General features: G+C 40.3%; 1 protein-coding gene across 2 annotated transcripts in view; it reads right to left on the bottom strand.

Moving 5' to 3' along the window:
• Nucleotides 1–354: 354 nt before the first annotated feature.
• The window catches only part of tmem163a (transmembrane protein 163a), a 31,252-nt gene continuing 19,893 nt past the window's right edge, over nucleotides 355–11,713 (bottom strand). The window contains exons 3-9 of one of the 2 annotated variants that reach the window (XM_061841133.1): nucleotides 11,140–11,183; nucleotides 9,697–9,788; nucleotides 9,286–9,382; nucleotides 7,636–7,747; nucleotides 6,680–6,821; nucleotides 6,505–6,561; nucleotides 355–1,550 (exon numbers count right to left, since the gene is read on the bottom strand). In XM_061841133.1, the coding sequence (XP_061697117.1) occupies nucleotides 1,544–1,550; nucleotides 6,505–6,561; nucleotides 6,680–6,821; nucleotides 7,636–7,747; nucleotides 9,286–9,382; nucleotides 9,697–9,788; nucleotides 11,140–11,183 (551 nt within the window). In that variant the 3' untranslated portion in view covers nucleotides 355–1,543. Of the gene's footprint in view, nucleotides 6,562–6,679; nucleotides 6,822–7,635; nucleotides 7,748–9,285; nucleotides 9,383–9,696; nucleotides 9,789–11,139; nucleotides 11,184–11,713 lie in introns of both variants that reach the window. The other variant, XM_061841134.1, reaches the window with a different exon arrangement.

Here is an 11,713-nt window from a genome sequence, read left to right as displayed (position 1 = left end):
TAAGTGTTCTTGTTTCATCCATCCATTTTTTGCGCTCCTTTGGTCACGGGGATGCTGGAAAAATATCCCAGCTGCCTCTAGAGAGAGGCGGGGTACACCCTGAACCAATCACCAGCCTTTCCAGGTTACGTGGGAAAAAAACTCAAGGCACAACCAGACAAAATACTCACATTCACACCCAGGGACACCAGTTCTCCTAAACTCATTTCATATCTCACAGTGTGACAAAAAGACAAACACTATACCAAGAGATAATATGGGATAATCTTTATTAACAACTGAAACTTTTTTTTTTTCGATTAACACTTTTTATTTGATTTTTTTTTTACAGAAATACAGCAAATGGTGTATACATTGTAGGTAATATCACAGATCTTATTACTATACAAACATAGCAAGATGCACATTGAGCACGTGTGTGTGTGTGTGTGTGTGTGTGTGTGTGTGTGTGTGTGTGTGTGTGTGTGTGTGTCTGCAATACATTTCAAACTACTTATAGGCATTACATTGGATTCAATCCATGCAAAGCATCTAGAGCATGAGGGGGTTGTCAACCTGAAGGCCCGGGGGGCGAATCTGGCCCGCCGCATCATTTTATGTGCAAATCATATGTGTCATCTTTCATGACTCCTGCTAAAATCTGTACCAAAATTTCACATCACCATACTACATGTAATAAAGAATGATGAGATATTCCAAGCATAATTGCTTGTGACTAAACCCCTCGAACAACAGCTGAACAAATTATTATCCTTGAGTTTTGATTTCAGAACTAGTTATCAATCCGTTGGTTGTGTGCTGTATGATGAGCCGATGAAACATTGACATGGTACAAGCGGTGTTGCGTTTACCATTTCACAGTCATAACGGCCCTCTGAGGGGAAACTACCGACAACGTGGCCCTCGATAAAAATGAGTGACACCCCTGATTGACTGTAGAGAGACGAGTAGCAATGATGTTAGAGTTGATCAATCACATCATGTCAACAATTTGGAATGATAACATTAACGTTAAACATTCAGAGCTGTGTTCCTCTTCTAATAAACTGACTTCAACCTCCACAATAGGCAGCAAAAAGAGGACAAATTCATTTAATGTGAAATTCGGCTCACGAGGTTTGAAGCTTCACAAAGACGAATGGAAGAGCATCACGGTAGCGTTGGAATGTGCAGTAAGTGAATTCGGGCGTGTGAAGCGGGTACAAAAGGACTTGAAAATGAAACAGTGCAAAGAAGAGAGGTAGAGAAGTCTATGCAAAGACTAAATCCAAACCATAAGAGCTCTACAAACAATTGTAATGAACCCACAAGATTCTTTGTGCTTGCTCTGTGCCTCACAATGTGCTTATAAATATGCTTTTTAATAATTGTTACTAATCCTTCAAGGGCGAGGGAGGATATGACATACAGTACTCATCGTTGTGCTTTTGGTGAGCTGGCATGTGAGTTGGTTCATTTATTGTTACAGTGTGTTATTGGTACAGGAGACCACACCGCAGTATTTGTTATACTTTACCCACGTGGCAAAAAACGGACGTCCAAGTTAGACCCTGTCAGAGAAAAAAAGTAGAACGCTGTAACTCAGTAACTTGTACTACAAAATAGGTCCTCGATTTATGAAAGATTTCCATTGCAATGAGCTTTTTTATGATCCAATTTTACTTAATCACCCCTGAAAATATTATTCATTTAATACAAATAGTGCATCTGGGTTCATTCATTCATGAGAGTGACCTGAAGAAAAATTTTATCATGAGGGGAAACTTGATGTCAAAAGTTCCAAGTTCCAAATATGTGTTGGCATTAATACAACAGAATAATAGATTTGTAAACAGGCCTGCATTTCATGTTAAATACATTTGTGAGGAAGTTGAGACAAGATTCTCATGATTTCACTTTATACCCCTCTTGTGAGATTTAAAGTCGTGGTATGTCGTGAGAAGGTTGCGAAACACTGCACTAAACGACACTAACGCAGTTGTAATAATTCCAGTGTATAGAGTTCGTGCACTTACATCATCAATTCATGTGACTTTTGTTTACGTCGGCATATTGCCGGTCAAGCTAAGCATTGCTCAATGCTAGGTCGGCTGGAGACGACACGGAAATATGTCTGGTAGCACAATGCCCAGAGTCTTGTCAAATACCGTAAGACATGTAGAAGGTGAAAATAAAAAACGGTACGTGGAAAAACGAGATAAACTTGGCATATAGGACCCATATTTAATGGCGAAGTCGATTTTTCGTCGATAAGAAATTGGACTGTCAATGCACTTCCGCTTATCTTGGACAACTGGATATGCACATGGATCTGGTGAGTAAGTCGTCGAGATTTACACTTACATTTTGAAAGTGTATAAAAGTCTGGAGGCATACGAATACTTTGTTGCTGGATCTGTTCTCATCAGGAATAAATCCCACATAGTGACGGTTTTGACGCCTTGTGAATGCGGAAGTGTGTTCGGCGACACGTTAACCTTTGCCGGAATCCATTGAGCTTTTCAGCTAGTATTCTATACAAATACCAATATTTAAATAAACCACCCCTGCTTTTACACAAACTCGCATTCATTAACTATGATTGAAAAAAAAAAGAGGACATAGTTGTCTCCATGGAACGTGCACGGAACCGATTGCCTCTGCGATAGACAGTTTTTGTTTTTAACATGCATTGTTCTCAAATGAGCCAATTTGCCATGATAAACACTTTTTGGTAATTTGAGATTGAGAAGAATAACTCCAATATGAAATGAAATGATCGCTACACAGGCGTGTGTGTATTTTGGTTGGGCACCATTCATCATGTTTAATTGCCGAAATCGATCGATATTTTCTGCTCTTTTCAGATGGTATTCCATAGAATGACCTCTTTGAATATCTGTCTCATCTGTTGTAACAACCAACAGCACAATAGGTCTCGGGTATTGTAAATATTCTCCTCTGGTTCAATGTCTCCCACAATGTCGAGCAGCTCTGATTGACCGGCAATATGACGCCGTGAAAATGGTGACGTCACGTCCACGAGCTCTAGCGTTGTACGAAAAACTTTTCTTGGCCATAAATATTAAAACACCATGTATGATGTCAAAGGAGCGTATTCATAACACTCTCTATGTCGTAAACCGAGGACTCCCTGTACACTGTAGGTATACCTGCACAGATTTAAATAGTTGCCATGTGGTTTCTAACCAGAAGGTAGCTCACAAGTATTGAGGATCCACATGGCTACAAAGCCCAGTACCAATACTGCAAATACTGTACATGGGTCATCATTTTTTTAACTCTGGATATATGTTGACACACGCACGTCATCATCTATGAACAATGCATATGCTCTACGAGTATGTCTAGTACAATATATATAATAATATAATATAAATGGACACCACACTGTCAGAATATTCAGTACAAAGTATTTACATGTACAGCATCGCTGAGCTCATACCGAGACAGTTCCAAAGATCAATAAATACAAACTAATCAGAATCATGTAATCAGAAAGTTGGTAAAACAACCTTTTCAGTCAGCGCTAGGTACCGTAATTTCCGGCTTACAAGCCGCGACTTTTTTCACACACTTTCAACCCTGCAGTTTATGCGGTGATGCGGCTAATTTGTGCATTTTTTTTCTCACGGCCGCAAGGGACCACTCGAGCAGAAAAGGTAAAAATGAGACCAGTGAAATATATGTGCCGAGGAAGTGACTTTTAGCGCTGCGCCAGCGTTAGCGCTGTGCTAGCGTGTTGCTGTTGGCTTGTCTCACTGATATTTATCGGTAAGTTTTATTCAAACCAGCTCTGTTACCGTGGCGCTAGCGTTAGCACTAGCGTTAAACTCTTTCTGTGTACCATCTTTCTTTGTAAATATCTTGTGTTTCAATGTGGGCACTTGTGGCTTTTACACAGCTACGGTGTATGTATGTACCAAATGGTATTTCCTTTACAAATGTACTCGGTGAGTTTTGTAATCAGGTGTGCTCTCTAGGCCGGGAATTACGGTACTTGCTTGCTCTCCACTTCACTAGGAGTGCACACTCTCATGCGCTGGAATGAAACTGTACTTGCGTCTCTTCTCCAGAGGAGGATTTCACAACGGGGCGGAAATTCCCCATACAAACGCTAATGATCGACATGTCATGCTATTACCTTACACAATACAAAACCATTTATTGTCGCAATATTTTAAAATTGCTTTGGAGTGTGATGCTGCTGCCATGTGTTGCCGCACATTATGCGCATGCCAGAAAAGCGCCACTCCTGTTGGATGTCAACACCCTACAGTGCAAAATCTGACAGTGAAATGTGTCTTTTTATTTTAATTCATCAATAATATGTAAAAATACTATACTATAAGCACTACACGCTAAATATTTTAACATCTTAGTCCAAAATGTTTACAGTATAACTACATGACATTTATTTGTGACTTTCAATTAATGGAACCATATGTAAGTTTATTGACAGATTGTGTGGTGGGTCTTTACATTCTGTTCAGTGTGACATGAAAACAAACACTATACTGTAAGTGTCTCGTGCTGGTGAGCAAATCCATATTACGTGTACTGTATTTGCAAATTTGTGCCGTTTCTACCTGCTGCTTCCTAGATGTAAACTGTGGTGAGCCACAAACGTCCATCGGCAATTGGAACCAACCTTGGCTCGACCATGACCTGGATGACTGAGAAACTACGCAGACACTCAGCCATTGTGCGGTGTCTTCTAAAGGCAGGTACACACATACTGTAATAGGACAAATTTTGAGCATTTCCCGTCCCTTGCGACGCACCAAAGGCCCTTGTACTGGATGAAAGATTATCCTGGACAATTGATTTTTTTTGTGGCGTGGGGTGAGTATAGAGGGATTTTTTTCTCCTCCAATTAAGATGACAGACTAATTTTCATCAGCAGACTCATCTGTTGCAGCTAGCAGCTCGGCATCCTCAAGCCAAAACCAAAATTTCCAGCCTACAAGCCGTGACTTTTTTCACACGCTTTCAACCCTGCGGTTTATGCAATGATGCAGTTAATTTGTACATTTTTTTCTCACGGCCACAAGGGGGCACTTGAGCGGAACAGTTAAGAATGAGACCTGTGGAATATATGTGCCGAGGAAGTGACTTTATTAGCGCTGCACTAGCGTTAGCGGTGTGCTAGCGTGTTGCTGCTGTGTTGTTGGTGTGTCTCAGTGATATTTACCGGTAAGTTTTATTTTAACCGGCCTTGTTAGTGTTAGTGCTAGCTTTAGTGCGGCGCTAGTGTTAGTACTAATGTTAGCGCTAGCGTTAAACTCTGTGTACCATCTTTGTAAATATCTCCTGTTGCAATGTGGGTTTCAATATGTGCCCTTGCGGCTTTTACACAGCTGCGGCTTATGTTTGTACCAAACGGTATTTCCTTTACAAATGTACTCAGTGAGGCTTGTAACCAGGTGTGCTCTGTTGGCCGGGAATTACGGTAGTTGACGTCATCCTCTAATCATCATTGTCCAGTATTAAAATGACCCGGTCTGAGTGGACCCCACTTTCTAGGGTCCCTCACATTTTGAAAATTATGGAATATGTTAACAAACGGTATGTGTGTCCCCCGCTTTAGGTTGCAATTGTCAACATTCATGAATACAAACAACTATAAATGAAAATATAAATACAAACCCGTGATGCCAAGATGATGGCACAAGGGGACACTTCAGAGGTCAGCGGCTTCACATAAAAAAATTAAAACCTGAGCGAATGTTACAAACAAAACAGCATGAACGCTATATAGAACTAGCTATATAGACACAAGTACCCCAACACTTTGCAGCTACCGTTGATGTAGCCCAACTCCCGATTGATCAGCGAATATTTAATAAGTATATTTTCCTCGATACTTTTGTCTATATAGTTGAAAACCTTTTACAAACTTTGGTTTTATTACACTTCTTTAAAACACTTTCCATCGACCCCATTAAAAGGGGTGTTTGTGTTATTGTTGAGAAAAATACATTGAGCCATTCATTGTAAACAGATTGAAAATGGCAAATGATTAAATAAATAAATTAATTAAATAAATACATCCACATAAACCCAAAATGCACAACTAGGATGTGTACTTGTTTTTTGTTGTTGTTGTTGTTGTTTGTTTTTTGGGAACATCACATTTAAAGACCACTGTTGATACACTTTGTCTGAACTGCTTTGTATGGATCAAAAACACATCTATCAACCTCTTATGTATGCCTCTTGATTTGATGGTTTGATGACAGTTATTCGGTTTCCGTCATTTTGTCAAATAAGGGTAGGCTTAGCAATTTAAAAAAAGTTATCTTAACAAGTGTGTGTGTGTCTCTGATGTACGGGAAGGGAAATATGAGAATGCATGAACGCAGCATTTACAGTCTATAAGGGTTTGCTTGTCATGAAAACGGTGTACGTAGCGCTCGTAATTCAAATATCCAAACACTACTTTTAGCACATAAGGAGAGAGTTGACAGCAGGGGGGGTGGACAGTCAGTTTGTGAACCTTACTCAAATCGTTCATAGTTTCGTGTTTGCCTCACACGCGGCACCATGTCCATTAAAAGCCTGTAGGACAGAAAGAGAGTAAAAGTACTTTATTTTTTGTACAAAACAACACAGATCTTAGTTTTGTTCATCAGCTCAAACAAATGCAGACAGCAAACAATATACAAATATCTCTTACTTGACCCCGTATGCCAAAATGATGAGTCCAATTAGAACACCAATCAAGCCATCCAAGAACCAGACATCAGGGTGGTCCTTGAACACTTGGGCACTGATAAGAATGGTAAATCCCATGATACCACCAACCAGAGAGTTAAAACCTAAAAAAAATGTTTACAAAATTAAAAAATGATAGGAATAGTTGAAAGCATAGTACACGATTATTAGAAGTCTCCAATAGTTAATCCTGAGCAACTATCCTGTGGTGTGTCGTGGGGCCCTGCAAAGATTTATTTATTTTTTTATTCCAGAATGCTCGGAAAACAGCCGGGGGTGAGGAAGGTAAATGATAAATCTGGTCAAAAATTCTGTTCACATGTCCTCTTTGTGACGTCAACACTGCGTTTAGCTGAGCCACAAACTTTGTGATTATGACCTAAAATGGAACGATGGGAATTTTGAAAATAACTTGACAGTTTATTCATCACTACAAAAAAAACAAGAGTTTTAGTTTTAGTGACATAGTTACCAGAGAAGCTAACTGTTAGCCTATATTTTTCCATCTTGTCTCTGTTCTGAAAGAGGAACAATTACTGCTTAGACTATGTTTCTGAAGTCATTGATGGTGTAGTGGTACACATGCCTGACTTTGGTTCTGGCAGCGTGGGATCGATTGCTAGTCAGTGATGGTATCAATATGTGCCCTGCAAATGACTGGTGACAAGTTCAAAGTGTAGTCCACTTGCCATTGTTGTTTTTGTGGCTGTGGTAACGGGTGTATCCGGTTGCGTTTGATTTTATACAACCCAGTATCTTAAATTACGTCCAAACACATGCGACAAGGCTAAAATATAAACTAGCTTTTGGATTCAAATAAAGTGTAAATGACAGCGCCTAGAGTAAATGTGTTTTGCGGTGTCGATCAATTATGTCATTTACATTTCCATTATTCCCATTGAACCCCATGTGACCTACCATCTGTGATGAGGGCGCGGCTTGTGAGCACTTTGCCCAGCATGAACTTGGCGATGGCCAGCGCGGTGCAAACAAATCCGCTCACAATGGACACGCTGAAGAGGAAGTCATCCTAAAGGACAAATTTTGAAGACCTGATTATTCATTCAGTATAGTAGATCAGATTTTAATAGAGCAAAACGATACATCTGTGCAATTTAAATAGATACCATTTAAAACGTGGATCAAAAACTTTGCCTTTACTGCTGGCTACCTGCTTCCAGTTGGAGTATATTTTAGAAAATTCCCTCATATATATGTTTTTTTTTTTTTTTAAAGTTTAAGCTATGAACTGCTTCATACCTCTTAATTTCAGGCGAGGGTCCTTGAGACGTCTTAATTTTTCATTTTAGATAATGGTGTGACATGTCAATCATTAGCATTTGTATGGGGAATTTGCGCCCCCTTGTGAAATTCACTCTAGAGAAGAGACGCAAGCACGGTTCCATTCCAGCATGTGTATGTTTGTGTCTCTTTAACCCCTTCTGTCTCGTTCTCACACAGTTGCCTCATGAGCCGAACAATCTCTGCTTTCTGGTTTCAATCAGGCATCACATGTGGGACCTCACAATGAGACCAGCGAGCTCAGGATGTGACGTATATCAGGATTCCAAATTTTCTACATTCCCTCATTATGATTGAGCTGATTGATACTTCAGTGAAACACAGTTGTAATCACAGTCGGCTTAAAAAGGCATAAAAAAATCTCTGAGGAAAACATCAAAGTAGCAAAAGGTCAGTCACACGATGAAACAATGGTCCAGATGTTCAGGAGAAAAATGACTCCTCTCAGAAAAGATCACAGAGGAGGTGATGGAACATTAAATTGACATGGTAATGACGACTGACTTGAAAGTCACGCAAAGTGACCTTGCACAGAGTGAGACTATCTTGAAAAGAGGAGAAGATTACAGGACTGACAGATTTACAGCATAATGATCAGAGAAAGAGTGACCAGAGAGACAATTGCCCTATGCACCAAAACCTCTAATATGTCTACGTAACAGTTGAGGTAGCTGAATTTCATCCAAATTGTAAAAGCATGCAAGTGAGGTTAAGTGAAAATTAAATTGTCGATAGGTATAAATAGTTGTTTACAGTGCATATATCTGTCTTGCGATTGGCTGTCCACAGCCTACCCCACTTCTCTCGCCAAAAGAGAGGTCAGGTACACTGCACACGAACACGACTAAAGCGCAGAAAATTCCAGAGGGTGACTCTTCGCCTCACACTTCACGCAATTCAGCACCGCAGATCTACTGGGACTTCGTAAAGGGTTTTGAGGTAATATATACAATAAAATGGACAGTATTATTGTTTTGTGAGCCACAAAAACATGGCTTGATTGTCAAGGAATGCCACAATGACAGGAAACGGGTAACAATAAAGAGAGCGTGTGTATATTTTTTTGAGAGGCTGTTGGCAATGATCGATGGCCCCATTCACTGACTTCAACTGTTCAGTTTGGCGACAGACTCTCCACACTTTGCTTTGTAGTCGCAGGGGCATATTGGCCAAAGGAAGAGTAGGTCTCACACTAAAAATCCTGCAAATGTGTTTCTTTTTGACTCCTAAACTCCCGTTTGCTCAAAAATACGCACGTCATCTTACCACTTCTGGGGGCATCCTTGTAACCAGATTATGAATTGCCTTTCCAAGAATGCACAGGGAGCAGAGCAGAAACACAATTCCCAGGACCACACATGCTCTGCAGAGACACAAGACAAAAGAACGAGAGACCAAACATGAGCAAGCGTGATCCGGATACATCTAGATTCCTCCCTTTGATAACAGACTTTGATTAGTTCTGATATCTTTTAAGTTTTTCTTAGAAATAGACATGACACATAGTGTACACCAGATAATGATGGTCAATGTTCACCATGTGAACTTGTGGTTTCAAATTCTTTAACTTCATGGATAGATCCCAATCATTTGGTTGAAAAGATCTTACTAAGGATGATAGAATAAAATGTACGATTGCAAAGGTGTAACGCAGACCACACTTCGTTTTACACTCACATGTATTCTCGGTGTGCTGAATGCACAGCGGCCGCATTGCTGTAGCGCCAGAGTACAATGATTGATGAGAGAACGTCCAAGGTGGCATCAAACTACAAGCGCAAAGGTACGAGTCAAGGAGAGAAAGAAAAGGGGGAGACAACAATAAGAAGGTTAGACTAGCAGCTTTTAACAAGAACACTCTGAAACTCATTCTATGCTGATAAAAATCAGTTAAATGTGCCCAGACGGAATGGCGCATGGAACAGAAATGCTTTATAACCATTAGAAACAATTAAACACGTTCAATGAGTATGACAGTACAGTATTAACCATGGTATTTGCTCTTTCATGCTTCCATTTCACAAGAACAAATGCCGTTTATGTGTTAAAGGACATCGAGGACCAAAGCTAATCAATTGTCTGTTCCCTTACTTCATCCATCCTTTCATCCATTTTCTGAGCCGCTTAATCTCACAAGGGTCGTGGGAGTGCTGGAGCCAATCCCAGCTGTCAACGGGCAGGAGGCGGGGTACACCCTGAACTGGTTGCCAGCCAGTCGCAGGGCACAAAGAGACAAACAACCAGTCGCACCTAGTGGCAATTTAGAGTGTCCCATTAATGCATGTTTTTGGGATGTGGGAGGAAACCGGAGTGCCCGGAGAAAACCCACGCAGGCACAAGAAGAACATGCAAACACCACATAAGTGGGGTCGAGATTTGAACCCCAGTCCTCAGAATTGTGAGGGCAACCCTCTACAGCTGCTCCACCGTGCCGCTTCCCTTACTTGAAAACACTTTAAACATCCTCTGTAATAATGTAGTTTCTATGTATCTATGTTGTACTGTTATTTTTCGGGGAGGTTAGCACATTTTTTTGGCAAAACGTCCTTAAAAATGAGAGCGTGTATTATACATAGGCACAAGTAAAAAGAAAAACATCATGTAGCCATATACTGGAATCTAGGGATGAATAAGTTGCACTTTTTTTCTAGTATGACATGTAATATCTAATATTATAAAGTTATATCCTCACTTAGAGTCTTAAAATGGTTTTTATGATCTAATCTCAACTTAACATACTTTCCACACTCGCTTTTCATATTTTATTTTTTATCCGTATGCATTTATCCTCAGCATTTGTTTTGTTGTTGTTCCCTTTTGGATCTGCCTCGTAAAGTGACCCTCAGTGCTCATAAAGATGCCGATAAATTATTATTATTAACTAGGATAGTCATTTCCTTCTAGCGATGACAGCTACAACTATGACACCTGTTTAGCGTATCTTTCTTGATACAACCGTCACCTGAGCTGTCATCTCAGTCGTTCCTTTCTGCTCCGTTACCTTGGAGACAACGGTGGCCAATAAATGTTGAGTTCCAAGACTCATTAATAAATCACAGACGCCAAAGCTATGACTAATTGATCAATGCAAATGAACAAGGACAGAAGCCGGAAACTCACGGCAAATCCGAAGGCCGATGCGCTTTGCCTCATGAACGATACCGCTGTGGAAACAGACAGACATGAGGTTAGTGTGGGTCAATTCAGTTCTAGACATGATGTGATTTTTTTTTTTGTACATTTGCAACCAATTCTCTTTCAGTCCCGTCAATGTGGAGAGATTGCATGGCAGACGTTGTGTGTGATGTTATCTAAAAATAATTTGTCACTGATTCCATTGATGTGGGCTTGTTTGTGCCTAAGTGGATCCAACCAGAATCTTCAACGTCTGACTCTCTACTTTCCAACAACGAACATTCAGAGCTGAGATTCGCTGACCCATAAACTGTCACGGGCTTAGTGTAATTTCTGTTTTTGACCCTATTGAACGTGCTGGCACACCTCTGGGAATGTACTGCCCACTCTGGTTTGCCTCATCTATTGTAGACTGAAATAGAAAAATACAGTCATTCTTGAATGTAAAAAAAGAGTAAAATGCAAAGATATTGCAGAATTTTTGCTTCACCTCTGCTGTTTACACAAGTTCACTCATTCATTCGGTTCCCGTAATGCTTATCCTCACTAGGGTCGCAGG

This window comes from Syngnathoides biaculeatus, chromosome 14, assembly GCF_019802595.1.
Source record: "Syngnathoides biaculeatus isolate LvHL_M chromosome 14, ASM1980259v1, whole genome shotgun sequence".
NCBI lineage: Eukaryota > Metazoa > Chordata > Actinopteri > Syngnathiformes > Syngnathidae > Syngnathoides > Syngnathoides biaculeatus.
Note: the sequence above shows the minus strand (reverse complement) of the source record. Positions and strands in the feature narration are given on the sequence as shown.